Genomic DNA, 17,071 nt, shown 5'->3' with positions numbered 1-17,071 from the left:
GCTAGGTTTTGCACAGGGCCCAAGATGCAAGGGGAAGGTAAATTTTACAAGGCTACAGAGATCCAGGGGGCCCAGCCCAGGCTGCAACCTCATTTTCATGGGGGTGGGGAAAAATTAGACTAAACAGCAGATTATGCTTGAGGATATTTATGGAAATTTATTTATCTATGTACCTATTATCCAGATCTTGTGATGGAGCCAATCAGAGCAGAATGAGCAATATTCCGAACAGTGAGTTGCTGACCAAGGCTCTTCTCTAGAACAGTGTGGGTGCACTTATGCAGTTAAAGCTGGATTTGTAGTTTGAGAAGCAGAGAGATTTGTGTGTCCGTATGTAGCATGCTGTCTCAGGAACTACAGTTCCCAGAGTTCCTTGTGCCTAGGGAGGAGGGGGCGTACAGCTGGTGGGAGAAACAAAGCACCATAATAATTGGGGACATTAATCACAGGGCAGAATGAGCCTGTGCTGCTGGCAGGATTTACTGACCCAAATATATATGTGAGTAAATGTCACACACAGCTATTTTGTTTATCGGGATAAAAACTTGCAAGTTAAATTGAATTTAGGGAGATAACCTGATTTTGCAATGAAAAAGGCAGGGAAATAAAACTTTAAAGTGAATTGGCCTGTTCATAAAATGTTTTTTTGGTCCATTAGAATAAAAATTAGAATCAACATAAATCAACAGGGTAGTAATGTCTGTGTTAGAACCAACCAAAAGATACAAAATAATCAGCAAGCTTTGTAGGACTGTTCTTCAGACTCAGCGTTGTTAAACAAAAATAGCAAAAGGATGGGATTTGGGGGAAGAGCCTCATTGTGTGCCATAGTGTAATTTCAAAAATGTAGAAAATGTGATTTCAGAGTTAAAATAGAAACTTTTATTTTATGACTCATGAAATTGTATGTATGGGATGGGATCATGGTATGTGTGTGGGAGGGAGGGAAGTTTTTACCAGGCAGCCCCCCCCCCCCCCGTCAAATGATACTTGGGCGCTAGTTTCAGAAATAAATTCCTACTGTGCAGTCTAGAGCTATTTCTTGTATTGGCTCTTGGGATATAAATGCACCTTTTTTCTATCTAACAATATTTTCTCTGCAGTCTTGAAAGCAGAACGCTGCAGCTGCAGAATGCACACTGCAAGCTGGTCTCCAGGATGCATCTGTTGCAACAAATGTGTTTCTTTTTGCTTTATTTGCTTTAGCAGGGTTCTGGAACCCATAATTGCTGCTGCCACTCCCATGCCTAGTGAACCTTCATGAAATTTAATTCTACACCACTGATCTGGAAACATCTCTTTTCTATCCATCCAGGGATGATGAGCTACTCCTTGTGTGATGGATGGGGAAAGCATTCCTATTTATCTGTGTGTGTGGGGAAGGGGGCAATGCTATTCAAACCCTGCTCTGTAACTTAAGGTTGTCATCTTTACCCTTTAACCCTCCTCTACATCCTAAGGTAAGGAATCCACAGACCACAGAAGAGGGAAGCTTCTGACCTAAAACTAATTTTCCCCATTTTCCCCTGACACCCTCCTGTGAGAACCTATTGTCCCATCCATGTTGTTGCAATGGCACACTGAATGCTACCTGTTTGCAATTTAGTAATCAGTACCTTAAGGGCACCGCTGTGTATACAGTGGGCATTAGCAATAGCCCAAATGATTGGTAGTTGATCATAGTCATTGTATTGTCTGGAAGAACTCTTACTTCTGTGGGCAGTCCCTTCTTCAAATGAAAAAGCAAACAAATCTAAAGGGATTTTCTTTTCTTGTCTCTTTTTTGCTTTCCTCCCTTATTCCCTGTAGCCAATTGACTATGAGGGGTTCCAACTTTTCATGAGAACATATCTGGAGGTGGATATTCCGGAGGAGCTCTGCCAGCACCTCTTCATGTCCTTCAAACGAAAAGTCTGCCAATATTCCCCAGAGAACCAGCAGCAAAGTTCCAGCATTATGCAGCTCAACAATCTTGGTGAGCAGCAGCATCCATGTTCTCTGTCTGTTTCATACATCATTGCTAGTCCATGCACATGGTGAATTCCCGGTTCATTTGTAAGGTTTTAAGTAGATTGCTGCATGCACAGTCAAATTAAAACTGGAAATAAAGCTGAAATATTTTGAAGTCTTCTCTGGCAGATTTGTGTTTAGAGGGGAACAAGTGGGACCTGCAACAAAATGTTGCAGTGTGGAGTTCTCTTCAGGGTTCCAGTTAGCCCATTCCTCCATTCCATTCCCACCCCCCTCAAATCTTCCAGTCCCATTCTGTGACTAGTGAGCATAGTCACTACTCATTCCTCATTGGACTATGTTGCAGGTACCCTCACATGGTTTTTTTTCTTTAAAGATGTGGGTTTTTTGCAAACCTTGGGGTTCCCCCAACCCTTCCGATACCTCTCTCTTGTGAGTGGTTAGTGCCATTTTAGTCACATAAGGCTAGGCACTTGGAGGATGAGTTTGCTATTAGTGTGTGCATGCATGCATGCGTGCATAGTGGGACAGTTGTTTAATTGCTGTGTGTCAGTAGAGTTTGAAAGATACATTCCTGAAGACTGGCATATTCTTAAGATGACCATATTTTGGAATTGTATATGTTCTTCTGCATGCCTGAACTCACATTCAGTATTCTTTTCTGGCATTCGAGTCTTTCCTACAAGTTGTCTTACAGGAGCAAAGTTATGTGGATACCACTTGGACTGAAATTCACCCATAGTCTTAGTGAGTATGAAGATTAGGGATATTGCTATATATCATCCGTGGAACAGAGTGGCTGGACCATTAGAATAATAGAACATAAAAACTGCTTTGCTGGATTCTGTTTCCAGCAGCAGCCAGTGGCGACTGGTGGCTCCATGTCAGTGGGGCAATGGAATCCATTCTGGGTTTTAGTCCAAACTTTCATGGGGCTTCAGCACCTTGGACAGCACCTTGAAAGTTCAGACTACAACCCAGAGCAACTGCCCCATTGACATAGAGCCACTGGCCACCACTGGCAGCAGCTACCTATTGCCTCTGGAAGCTTACAAGCAGGTAATGCAAAATGATGGCCACCTTCTGTAGTTTGTTCCCAACATCTGGGGACCAGAAATATGGAAATGCACTGCTTTGGCAAATGTTCCCAAGGGTGTAAATAGTGAACAAAGAGGATAGAGTGGCAACACCTAGAGATAGGGAAATTCAATTCAGTTGGCATTTAAAGGGAAATTGACCAATTTCACACTTTTTGAAATAATACACAAATCAAGAGACAGCCATCCTTTGAAATTCACACTTCTCCAAATTTTGCAGTGCAGTTTTCCAGCCAAATACTGTGCACAAAAATGCATATCATAGGGTAAAGTGTGCGTAAGAATGCATGTATTAGTGACAAAAGAAATTACTTCATGCAGTGCATAGTTAAATGTTGAAATTTAGTTCCATAAGAGACAGTGATGGCAACCAATTTGGATGGCTTTAAAAGAGAATTAGACAAATTCATGGAGGATCAGGCTGTCAGTGGCTACTAGCCATGATGGCTATGCCCCAGCTCCACCGTTGGAGGCAGTATGGTTCTGAATACCTTTTGCTGGAAACCACAAGAGGGGAGAGTGATGTTGCACTTAGGTCCTGCTTGTGGGTTTTCTATAGGCATCTGGTTGGCCACTGTGAGAACAGGATGCTGGACTAGATGGGCCATTGGCCTGATCCAGCAGACTCTTCTTATGTCCTTATGACAATAACATACAAAATGCATTCTATTAGGGAAAATTGGGTTGCAAAAATGTGTATATTAGGCAAATTTCATAATTTCATAATTCATTTCATAATTCATAATGTGTATGCTAGGAAAATGAGCACTAAAATGCTAGTGAATTTTCATGATGACTTTTTTAAAAAATGTGTAGAATTGAATTTAAGACTGGAAAAAAGACATATGGAGAGAAACCGACATTGACAGATTCGCCTCTCTCTACATATAAGTGGATGAATTGCACCATCAACCCCGAAAGAACACTTTCCATCAACGCTGAGAAACCCCTACTTGTTGCAGAGGACTCTGGGAAATGTTCTACTTGTACACCCAGGTCACACATGGCGTATCCCATGGGCTAGGCCCAGAGGGTCTTGCTGTAATCACACATGAAGTGATCACACTCAGTACTTTGGCTTCCCACTGCAGGGAAAGCATCATAATGGTGGGCATGATACTTTTCAGGGAAGCTTGTCTACCATTACTGATCTCATTGAGGGACTCCTGATAAACTTCTCAGAAACTCCAGGGTTCCCTGGGACCACTGTATTACAGCAATATCTGATAGTGAAAAATTAGGTAAATCTTCTAATGTATATTGTACTGCTGCAGAGCTTTTCTTCAGGAGCTTGCATAATACATTGGTCTCCCTGGTAGAGGTGCTCCAATTACATTTTTATTTTTTTTAAATAGTGTGTACCTTTTTCATTTTTGTGTGCAGTGCAACTTATCAACAACTTTGCAGCCAAACCAGAGAGAAGAGCCATGTTGTACCAGCAGAAGCTTTTGTTAGAACATTGAGCTTTAGCTGTATATAATTCTATTCATTCAGTCATGCCTCGCTGGCTGGTGTAGCAAACCAGGGCACAACGTTATAGCAAGCTGTGGAGGAAAAGCAGGTGGGCACATAGAAGGGAGCAGATAGACTCTCTTCACATCATTAATCCCTTAATGGTCTCTCCCAATTGCATTTTTCAGGAATGGAGCTAGAAATATTAATTCTACATTAGTGGGTTCTGCATAAATCATATAACTCTGTATATTCATGCTATGCAGGGTGGCTGCAGTCTGTACATGGTGGGTAGTTCCTGCTGAATATTCACCTGGGGTGTGATCTATCAAGAACTGCTTCATAGGGGGACCCTCCATTGGCTTTGTGACTACAAGGGGAATGGGGCAGTTGCATCAAGTTGATCAAACAGAATAAACATAACCATGTTCTGACATCACTGGTTAAGAGCAATTGTCTAGGGTTGCTTCACATATCACACCTCAGCCTGCATCAGCCATGTTTTTGAGCAATTTTGCAATGGTGTGATACATGTGGGTTGAGTTTTGAGCTGAACAATTAGTAAAGTTAGTCACTTTTATTGACTTTTATCAAATGCTAAGCTTGGCCTAGTGGGCCAGTTATTAGATCCTAGGACTCTGGGGCTTGATCCAGGATTCTCATTAACTGGGATCTAACTTGATGAGGTAACTGGGACTTTTCAAGGTGCTGAAGGGAACAGTAGGGTGCAACATCGGCTTCTGTATTTGTCAGGCAGTATAAAGCCTCTAGATTGCCTTGGCCTGGTGTAAATGCCAGGAATCTGGCCTTCTTCTCTTGGCTGATATATATACTATACTTCCAGCTCAAGATTCTAGCCCCTTTAGCTCCCCACTGCTTCCAGTTTCTCCACATCCTACAGACCTAGATTCAGGTTGGGCCATCCACAGCTTTGGCCAGGCCCTGATTTTTTCTGTTTGAGGTTTGTATTATTGATGATGAGACAGAATAATATGTGTCTCTAACCCTTTTTGTTCTAACCAAGTATTTATGTAAGTATTTTCCAAGAATGGAAGTGTTGAGTGAAGGAATGTGACAGCTGTTTACTGTAACAGCTTGCAACAAACGTTTATTTATTTGTTGCAATAAATTTTTACTGAGTGCTAAAGTGTGTGCTTATTCTTCTGTTTCTCTCATGCATTCAGAGTCCAAGACTATTGATACAGGCATCTCCATCCAGACCGAAGTTGCTTGTGCCCCTGTTACAGGTATCTACAATAAGCACTTTTATGAAATCCCTGTTCCACCTAGACATAAATGGGCAGAGCTTGATTGTACAGAGATATATAAGTACAAAAGAAAAGCCTGTCTAGGCTTGTCTAATCTAGTATGCTGTTTCCCACACTGGCCAACTAGATGCCTATGGGAAGACCAGAAGCAGGAAATAAATGCAACAGTCATCTCCCATTTTTGTTCCCTAGCAACTGGTATTCAAAGACATGTTGAACTTGATACTGGATATAACATATAGCTGTCATGACTAGTAGTCACTGATAGCCTTATCCTCCATGAATTTGTCTAATCCCCTTTTAAAGTTGTCCAGGTTGATGGGCATCACCACATCTTGTGGAAATGACTTCCACAGCTTAACGATGTGCAGTTGGGAATCTAGATAACTAGATAGGTTATCTAGCCCAACCTCCTGCCAATGCACTACCACAGCATCCCTGAGAGATGGCCATTCACCCTCTGCTTAAAATCTCTAACAAAGAAGAGTCCTACTACTTTCTGAGGCAGTCTGTTTCATTGTATCAGCAGAAAGTTTTTCTCAATGTGTAGGCTAAATCTTTTTTTCTTGCAATTTGAACCCATTGGTTCAAATGACACTGGGTTCCAGGATTATATTCCATTTCTGCACTCTCTTGCTTTCTCCTCACTCTTTATACCAGGAATTACCTTCTCTCTCTCTCTCTCTCTCTTCTCTCTCTCTCTCTCTCTCTGTCTGTCTCTCTGTCTCTCTCTCTCTCTGTGTGGAATCCTGCACAGGGACATGCAGCAGCTAAGTAAACATATGACATAAATAGTGTTTGGGTGCCAAAGCTTTTTAAAACTCTCTTCCATTATTTCAGTGTGACCTGGCATTTGTTGTCATCAGGTCTTGCCAGGAAACTGTTGCTATGCAAGGATGTCTCTTTCAGTTCTGTGTTCTTGGTGGCATCTACCATTGTGTTATGCGTGGAAGACAATGAAAGGGAAAGGGTGTGACAACAAGTTTTGGTTCGGACCCTCATTCACTTCAGAAAACTTAGTCCAAGGTACTTCAGAGGCTGCCCGATTCAGTTCAGGGTCTATCTAAATCTGCTTCATGTCCTTCCTCCGCTCCCATTCACTATTGGGAAATTGAAATACAGTGATAATGTTTTCCCCTTTTGACTGAAGTAGATAGCATTTGTAGGCATGCTAGCCCCTCTAGAGTTTATGATTGCCAAATTACAAGCAAATAGGTCCAGAGGGTTTTGGTTTTGGTTTTTTTAAAGGCCATGAGGCCATGAATCCTACCAAATTTCAGATGGATAGCTGCAATGGATTTCCTGCAAGAGTAGCCATAACAGTTTTAGAGTGGGCAAAAAAGGAACCACTTAACCTCTTCTAGTGTTTTGTGGGCAACGGGTCAGAAAATTGCAAACCTGAAACAATTTCCCCTGCATAAGAAACATATCAAATTGCAAACAAATAGAGGCTTTTGTACTAGGCACTTTTAAATTGATTTTAGGACAGGAAGAATGAGAAAGTATCCACACGCCAACATTTTCTGGGTAAAAGCATCCTCTCTGATTAAGAGCTTGACCTGTCAGTCACAATGGAGCTCTCCTTCTACCTCCCCCCCCCCCCCAGTCTGGTGTTTGCTCTTCTTCCTCCATCACCCCATCCTGGCATTAGAGTAAGTTTAGAGACTTTACTTTCACTAGATGCTTGTCTGCTGCATTTTTTGATGTCTGCAGCACCAGTGTGCCACAAATTACTTCAGGGGTCCCTGCTTCAACTTGTGCTGCCTCATATAGATCCTGTTTCTTCACTGACAAGGCAAAAATCCCTCTGAGGCACCCTACTCTGCCGCTGGATTCATCAGCATCCAATGCACATTTCTAATACGTCTCTTTCATCCTGACAGCATAGTTATCATAGAGGAGACAACCAGAGCTTGTTCAAATACATTTTAGGAAATGGCAAGCTGCGATATAATTATGTGTAAGGCTTTCTATGGAAACAGGAGCTAAGGAGGTCCCTGAGACAACCACTTTATATTTTGTTCTCAGGTTCCTCTGATGAAATTAAATATGAGCAATGGCATCTTCTGACTTACTAAAGGGAATAACAATCGAATGGCTAAAACCCAATTCTGCAGTTTGGAGTAGCTGAGCATCCTCTAACATAGTTGGCCCCTTGTAGTTGCCCAGTTATATGTGCAATACCTGCCCTCTTTTGCTATCCTCTTCACAGGGGGCATGGGGCTCCCTCGGCCATTGCCATGGCTTTTTGATTCAAGCATTAACTCTCAAGAAACCTCACGGCCCATTCCACACAGGAGGTGGGCCAGACTGAGCGCAAGAGGAAGAGCACAAGGTAGACATGCAGCGTGCACAAAAAATGGCCATGCTGTTTTCATGCTCTAAAAGCACTCATGCACCAAAAGAAGAACAATAAGGGCACAGTTATGTGTGCCCTTTGTTGATTACATCTGATGAATAATTCCTTTATTAGGACCAACTAAAATGTCACAAAAATGAGGCAGCTTTTGATTAGTAGACCAGAACTCTTCAACAGGCTGGATATTAAGCAAACTGATGCAAAGGAGATATGGTGAAAAAGGACAAAAACGTTCCTGGCTTCTTCCCCTCTTCCCTCTACCCCTCGGTTTGCAGAACATCCAGCCTGATGAAGAATTCTAGAGAACTCAAAAGGTTTCAGTCAGTCCTAATAAAGGTACAGCCCAACTGTGCATTTTGGATTTTTTCTTATGGACTAATATGGCTTTCTTTGCTTTTTATATGCTTCAGAACATCTGTTCTTGCCTCTTAAGTGCTCTGTACTTCCCAAAGTGAATTCTGTTATGTGGGCAAATTTGAAAAAAATCCCTTAACTCTTCTGCTGCCATGCCACCCTCATGCCAATAGAAAGCAAGGTTAGGCCAGTGGTGAGCGTGTAGAGGGAGACCTTGTTCAGATAGTTTGTGCACTACATTTTCATTCAGGATCTCTATAGCAGCTAACAACATGAACTATAAAATATGGCATTATCTATCAATCAGCAAAAAAAAAATTGAAAGTACAAGTTAAAAAGAGCAAGCAGGGTGGCAGATAAAGCAGCCAAACAAATCAACCAGTGAGATTTAAAACTGCCTGCAGAAAAAAACATGTTTTTAAGACTTAATGAAAATTCATTAAAGAAAGCACCAGACAGATTGCCCTGTTCAGAGAGTGCTATAATCTGGATGTGGCCACAGAAAAGGTTTTCTCCCATGTTCAAACCAGACCTTTTGACAGAGGTGAGACATGGGGGAAAGCTTCCTCTACTGATCGTAAAGGATGGGCAGGTTCATAAGGGAGAAGATGGTCCCCTGGTTTCCTGGCCCCAAACTGTTTAGGGATATAAATACGTGAAAGATAATCTCACCTCTTATATCTGTTACTGCGCTGTTCAGGTGAGGGCTCCTGCAGATACCTTCTCATTAGGAGGTCTGTTCCACACAATATAGAAACGGGAACTTTAGTGTTGTGGGGCCTACCCTTTGGAATGCCCTCCCATTAAATATTAGACAGGTGCCATCTCCGTTATCTTTTCAGTGTCTGCTGAAGACCTTCCTCTTCCAATAAGCCTTTTAAGTAGAAATATTTCCCAGTCTGCATCTGTATTGCATTGTTTTTAGGATGGTATGTTTTAAAGATGTTTTTATTGTTTTATCACTTGTTTGCCACCCTGGGTTCCTTTGTGAGGAAGGGATATAAATTAGTTTTAAAAGGTAATAACCAAGAATGAATTGAGCCCAGAAACAAATTAGAAGCTACTGTATCTGGCACAGTAAAGGAGGGGATGTGTTCAGTGAGCTGGCTCCAGTCAAACTGAAATTCAGACAAGCCAGTGAAAATCTTTGGTCTTTGGTACTGTGGACACAGACCTCCTGAATACCCTACTTATCTGACTATGCTTAGCTCTGTGCGGAATACGCCAAAGCAGGCATCTGGTAGAGAATATCTGAGCAGTAGAAAATAAATAAGCTTTCCAGGGAGTGAATGAATGAATTTATTTCGGTCATGGGCCAGCCAACATAGTATGAACACAATACACAAATTACACAAATTACAGAATATACGATTTACAATAAAACCATTAGGAGGCATAAAATGTATAAAATTAGGAATACTAAAATATATAAAAGGAACCAATAATTAAAATAATTGATTCATATCTAGAATCTTCTGTCTGCAGGTGGTGGCCGCTGCGCAAAATTTAGCTACCCTGAGTGTCACCATTGGGCTAGTGTCTGCTAACAAAAGATGGAGGTAGTCAGCTTCAGAGTTTATAGAAAGCTCGTGTAAGATAGGAATAATAAGAACGTGCCGGAGGTCTCGGTAAAAAGGACAGTTCAAAAGAACTTGTCCAATGGTCTCCACCTCCCGTGCTTCACATGGACAAACTCGATCTTGATAGGGCACTCTATTATACCTACCATCAAGCAGGGCAGATGGCAAAACATTGAATCTGGCCAGAGTAAAAGCTTTTCTATATTTGGCCACAGTTAGATTTGTTAAATAAGACATAGAAGAAAATACTCTTTGATTTAGACTCAGATTAGAATATGCCGCAGCCAAACTTAAATTATTCTGTAATTCTATATCCTTGATCCGTTGCTGGATGGCTATTTTGGCCTTAGTGAACCCGAGCTCTATGAGAGCCTCAGGCGAAAAACCCAGGGCGTAAAGTTTGTTGTATACACGTCGCTTCCATCTAGATTGAAATGGGTCTTCTAGCGTCAGAGGGGCCAATTCTATGGGTGTAAATATCATTTTGAGCCAGTAATTGATTCTATAGATCCAGGCATGGGATTCAATTAGTACAAGACCGACCTCGAGGCGTATAGCCACATTAGGTACACAAGAGGGGAGGCCTAAAATGGCTCTTAGGAACTTGGATTGGATAATTTCCAGAGGGCCATACACCTCGAGCGCACAAAATTGTGCTCCATAGAGCATCTGAGCTATTACCTTGGCGCTAAACACCTGGATCGCCGAGGGGACATATTGTCCCCCTTTACCATAGAAGAAAGATAAAAGCGCCTTGACAGTCCTCTGGGCATTCACCATAACGTAGGTAACTTGCGGTTTCCAGGAGCCAGAGGAATGGAAAATAATGCCCAGATACCTATAGATTGTGACCTGCTGAATCGGATGGTCATTTATTTGCCATTTGTGCTTGATCTTTTTCTTGGTGAAGATCAGCACCTTGGTTTTATCATAGTTTATTTTAAGCATCTCCTCATTACAGTAGGCCGCGAGCGCCCTCAAGAGGCGCCAAAGGCCAACACTTGTTTGAGCTAAGAGGACCGCGTCGTCCGCATATAATAATATGGACAGAGGCCTATTCCCCAATTTAGGGGGATGAGAATTTACTGACCTTAGGTAACTAGGTATTGAGTTTATGTACAGATTGAAAAGAGTAGGGGCAAGAATGCAGCCCTGTTTGACTCCATTCAAGGTGGGAATGGGCGCTGACAAATGCCCTGCTCGATCAACTCTAACCCTTGAGCTAGTGTTCTCGTGTAGACTGCGAATTAGAAGCAGCAGCCTTTTATCAATATTTAGGCTCTCCAGTTTATACCAGAGTCTGTCCCTGGGGATCGAATCAAATGCCGATTTAAAATCTATGAAAGCAGCAAATAGAGTCCCATTTGGTATTGCAGAATATTTTTCAGCAAGGTGTTGGAGGACAAGACCTTGGTCCATGGTCGATCTTCCCATCCTAAACCCTGCTTGTTCATCGGCTATGATTTTCTTTCCAGGGAGTGAGAGAAGGTCACACAGGAGACATGATGGGAGCCCTGGAAAAAATAACAAGAAGAAAATGTGACTTTTCTGGAAGGTTTCACATGAGCTATGGATACGTTCTTTCTTGCCCTCACCTTCCACTTTCACTTGAGGTTAGGGTCACATACAGTCCATACATTTAAAGCACAAGGCTTCCCCCAAAGAATCCTGGGACCTGTCATTTACCCCCCACAGAGCTACAATTTCTAGCACCCTTAATAACTACAGTTCCCAAGATTCTTTGGGGGAAGCCATGTGCTTTAAATATAAGGTGTGGATGTGACCCTAGGTCTACAGGGCTATATCTGTTTCTAGCTGAGAACTCTTGTTAGATGCAATGGCACCACCAATCCAGTGGCAACAGAGGAGGGGATGGCAGTCCTTACGTGGAGAGGGATGTAAGACAGAGCTGATCTGAGAAGAAGCAAGTCTTGTGTTTAATCTGAAAGAACTAGTAAAGAACAGTCTTAACTTTCTGGGGACCCTTGCTGGCATAAGGATTGTGTGAGATATTTGTCCATCTGTACAGGACACTGAATGGACAGTCCTTGTCCCATAGACTCTAAGCTGGAGAACCTAGAATTACATGTTTCAGTAAAGAGTACTGACATCATGCTGTGTTTGACTTACAGGAATCAATGGGAAAACTCTCCTCACTGCCATGGGCAGGCACACACCTGAATCCAAAAGCTCTCAGGCAAACCTGGCAGAACCACAATTGGCATCTCTAAGTCCCACTCCAACAGCCAACACCAATGCCCTTGGGAATGCCTCACCTAGCTGGTCCAGGTCATCATCACAGAAATCCACTGCTGGCACCCCCTCTGCTCATAACTCCTCAGGGTCCTCGAAGATCTCCTCAGGTTCTCTGCTTAGCCCACAGTCCCCAGGTGAGTCCCATCTTTGCCCTTCTTTTCCCGAGGCCTTGCATGAACACTACCATTTTCCAGCCTTCCACCCCCACCCCACCCCTCTGCAGCTGTAGGGCCAGGCCAAAGACACAGCCTGGAGTTCTCTTTCTGGTTTTATCAACTAACTCTGGTAAGGAAACCTGAAATGGAAGTTGAGCAGATGCACTTTTGATCTCTGCGAGTATTTGGGAAGCAAAAAAAATCAGCATCAGGCCTAGAGAGTGATTTTTCACAAAGGAATTTCTCTTGTTGGGTCAATAACTAACTGTGTTCCTTCCAGCATCCTCTCTCCCCAGGCCCAGCCACGTCCATCTGCTGCACAGTGGTAGTCAGGGACTCCTGGGAGTTTCCTCTGAGACACTCTGGGAAGCACATTACTGTTGTCTTTGCAAACATTGGACTGTGTTTGCAGCAAGCTAATTTATCTGAGGTGGTGCCACCAGCTGCCTAAGCTCAGCTGCAAATCCACTTTTCTGTTTCAAGCCCAGTGGATGCTGTAACATCTTTAGATGTTTGCAGGGTGGCATGGGTGGGGGTGTCCTGTTTTCCTGCTGAGATCCTGTCAGCCAATATCTTTATTTCCTGGCAGTAGGAGCCAGGATGGGGGAGCCATGGAGTGACATATGCCTCCAGCACACTCCTTTATGCCAGGCAAGCAGTAGCAGAGGATGCAAATATCCTCATCTCCTAAAGGCCAGAGTTCACATCAAATGTGCTTGTCTATGGTCACTTCAGATTTGCTTATGGAGTAATGTTTTAGTTGCCTGTCTTGAGCCGGTAACGTCTCTTTCACTTTTTGATTGTTTTCACTAGGTCATATCTTTCATTTCATGATCATGTATTCATGCCTTATATACCATGGTAAACTTGCTGATTTAGGATCTTGTGTGAGTGGTCTACTTATATGAGCACTATTGGCCATTCTGGCTATGGCTGACATTTGTTGTAGTCCAACAGCACCTGGAGGGCACCAGGTTGGGGAAGGCTGCTCTGGAGCAACAAAACACAAAAAAACAAATTTGCTCCATCATTTGTATTTTACAGCTTTTCATATACAGTATTTAAAGATGGCCATCATATGGTCTTTTAATCATCTGTTCTCCAGGCCAAGGCATAAAATACAGTGGGACATAAAATCCCGTATAATCACTATCCAGCAGTAATAAAAACTGCAAGCTGAGTAAAGCAGCAACACAATAACCCCTGTCCCCCAAACAACTGGGAAATGACGTGCTTGGCATTGTCCCCAAAAGGTGAAAAGAGAGGAAGTGCATTGATGCACGTCCTTGGAGTATATTCCAAAGCCTCTACATACATAGATCTGGCAGGGGCAGGAAGATGGATGGCCTCATTACATTCAGCCACTAGAGAGTAATGAAAGTTTAGTGCAATTCCATGCACAGCTTTCCTGAAAGTAAGGAGCCAGCTGGAGTTTTTCCCCTCCAAGTGGGAGGATTGCTCTGCCGCACTTTTGCTGTTGCAGCTGGAGACTGTTTAGAGATAAAACAGACATATAAGACTGGGATGCGGGCAAACCCTCCCTGAGGTCCTTGTGTCATTGATAGGATCAAGTCAAATAAGTCCCAAGGACTAAACGAGATCTCTCGCTGATTGCAGGGCCCAACATCTTTTTTGTCGCTCTGCAACATCTGTGATTATTTTTGTCTCCCTTGTTAGGCTCCAGAAGCTTGGAGAAGAAACTACAATTCAGCCTCCGAAAGAGCCACATCTCCCTGAAAACAGCCAGTCCGCAGTCGCCAGCCCCACTGGCTCAGGTAGTCTACCTGAAGGACATTGTCTGCTACCTGTCACTGCTGGAAAGGGGACGGGCTGAGGATAAGCTGGAGTGTAAGTGCATGGATGGCAGGAAGAATGTATGTGACCAGAGCATCCTATATAAGACTTGCTTGTGCTGTGGTCACTGGAGGCAGGGGGAGGGTGGGGTGGGAGGCATTGGGAGAGTTTGTGGTTTCGGGGGAAGTAGTAAAGGCTATGAGCTCCAAGATGGGGCAAGAGACCAATTTGTGTGTGTGTGTATGTGTGTGTGTTCTGAATCAACCGAATCACAATCCTCCATCCCTTTCCACTCATCCTCTCATCGCTTTTCTCTAGAGCAGTCTTTCCCAACCTTTGGTTCCCCAGATGTTGTTGGACTACAGTTCCCATAATTCCTGACCATTGGCCATGTTGGCTGGGGCCGATGGGAGTTGTAGTCCAGCATCATCTGGGGACCCAAAGGTTGGGAAAGGCTGCTCTAGAGCATTACAGGTAGATATGGTAGGTGTGTGGCACCTCTTAGTTGACTGGAGGTTGCCCCATAGCTCTTTCTCTTGGGTTCCTCCTTGAGAGTCTAAAAACAGACCTAGGCTGTGGACCCTTTTCTAGTGTTCAATTTATGGTGGGAGTCTTCATGTAATCCACATGACCTACCCCTTGTCTCTCCTAGTGGTAGACAATCCATGGCCCTTATAGCCTTCTCTAAAATGTATCTAACAAGGTATCACTAAGGTAAGAGGACCAAGCCCCCTCTGCACCGATCCCCCCCCATTTTGAGTATTGTCCCTTTCTTTGAATCTGCCAGTCTCCAAGAGAAAACATCGGCCATGTCTTCATTTGTATGTTTGGAGAGGTTGAGAGATTTCTTCTTCTTAGAGCCACAGAGTTCTTAGCAGTGAACAGGACAAGTAAAATGCATAGCTCTTGCTTTTAACACTTCCAAAATAACATAGGAAAAACATACACACATACACCTTTTTTAATTGACTTATTGTGTTATGGTGTCATTGGTCCTAAATCCTCCCTTTGCCAGCCACCAGTTACCATTTCCTAAAATGGTGCAGCTGAGGAATCACTATTGAAAGGAATTGACTGCTAGGTTCAATCAGACTTCCAGGATTAACTTTCAGACCCCTCTGTTGGCATTTATCATATGAAATAGCTTTCCTTCTTTCTAGTTCAGGATGGTGCATCTTTTTGACCCCGCAGGCCAGCTTCAGCAGGTGAGCAATACCACCCACCTGTCAATCACCTTGTCTCATTATGACATCAGGTGATTGACAGGTGGGATGCCTCATCCACCTGTCAAAGTTGGCCTGGAGGGGGGAGGGAGATAGTGACGAAGCAGGATTGAACTCCCTGTGCATCAGGTGGTAGACAGGTAATTAAATTTGTTTTCTGCAGAATTTGGATGTGCCAGTGAGTTCCCTGCAGGGAACTCATCCTTGCATCCAATCAAAGTAGGACTACACTTCCTACCCATCAGCTGATGCATGGGGAGTTCAATCCTGATTTGATCCAGTTGCGTCTCTATCTGCCCCACTCCTGATGTCACATATGATGTCAGTGTGGGGTAGTTGGGCGTGGTTTAGGGAAAATGACCTCACAAGCCAAATGGGGAGGCCTGGTGGGCCAAATTTGGCCCATGGGCCAGAGATTCATCACCCTTGTTCTAGAGTGCCAAAATAGAATTGGATATCTTATACTACCTTTTAACATTGACCTGGCAATCCTAGAGACCAGGGATGGAGAATCACCAAGGATGGTGAATCACAATTTTTTAAGCTTTAGCCCCCAGAATCCCTGCAAGTGGTAGCAACAGAATCTGTAGTGTGTAACACTGCTGATGGGCTAGTTGGTGAGGTTTAAATGTCTCTCTGCTCAGCCCAGTGTCACAATGGGAAGGAAAATCAAACCTTCTCCACTCATACAATTATCGATCTGAAGGCTAGAGAGGGATGCACAATTTTCCTGCCCAGTGTCACAATGGGATAGAAAATATCCCTGCTTCTCTGCTGATTTGTGCTGGGAGCATTGTGCCTGCCTCAGTGTGTTGTTTGGGTGTATGTGTGTGCCTGCCTACATTTGAGTGTATGCTGCACTTTGTCTGTCTGTGTGTGTATGCATGTGCAAAGGTGTGGGTGATCATACCCACTTTTTGGCCTCACCCACTGCTAGTAAAGTGGCCCTCAGGTTAAAAATGCCATAGACCTGGCCATTTAAGTGAGAAATGGGTATTTAAAAATACAAAAACTGAAACTTCATACAAATGCAAAATTAGGCAAAACTTTGTAATTTATGTATGATTTTTAATTTTGAGCAGCTTTACATTAATGTTGAACTTAAACTTTAAAGAAAATCTTAGGGGATAATCCTTCCCTTTGTGCATGCAACTCCGATAGCACCATTTTAAGGAGTCCAATTCTAACAAGAAGAGAGATGAAGACTTATCAGTTTCAGTGCAAATTCTTTGCAGATCTGATTCACTAAACCACAAAGCATATAATAGCTGCTTTTCTTCTTCATCTTCTGATGGCTACCAGTCTGTGCCAAGCTGACTGTGTGATTCATTTGCCATTAGAAACTCCAGTCATTTTATACACCAATCTATGTTAATGTAGACTGCAAAGGGCAGGTTAATTATGTGAATATTACTAAGCAGAACACTGTAGGATCCTTCTTGCAGGATCAGCTTGGGAATCATAATGTGAATCACCCACTGTGCTTGTGCACAGGATCTTTTCAAAATGTCATAGCAGGAATGGAAATGTGATGTCAGAATTGGCCTCTAGAAAGAACATCC

At 43.1% G+C, this 17,071-nt stretch overlaps 1 protein-coding gene across 4 annotated transcripts in view; it reads left to right on the top strand.

Annotated features, from left to right (window-relative positions):
• The window catches only part of DGKG (diacylglycerol kinase gamma), a 167,005-nt gene that overhangs the window by 59,572 nt on the left and 90,362 nt on the right, over window positions 1-17,071 (top strand). For all 4 annotated transcript variants that reach the window (XM_061636546.1, XM_061636547.1, XM_061636550.1 and 1 more), the window contains exons 4-7: window positions 1,810-1,975; window positions 5,705-5,767; window positions 12,214-12,471; window positions 14,170-14,340. In XM_061636546.1, coding sequence (XP_061492530.1) covers window positions 1,810-1,975; window positions 5,705-5,767; window positions 12,214-12,471; window positions 14,170-14,340 — 658 coding nt within the window. The remainder of the gene's footprint in view (window positions 1-1,809; window positions 1,976-5,704; window positions 5,768-12,213; window positions 12,472-14,169; window positions 14,341-17,071) is intronic.

This window comes from Rhineura floridana, chromosome 7, assembly GCF_030035675.1.
Source record: "Rhineura floridana isolate rRhiFlo1 chromosome 7, rRhiFlo1.hap2, whole genome shotgun sequence".
NCBI classification, from domain to species: Eukaryota; Metazoa; Chordata; class Lepidosauria; order Squamata; family Rhineuridae; genus Rhineura; species Rhineura floridana.
This window is presented reverse-complemented; position numbering and strand designations above follow the sequence as displayed.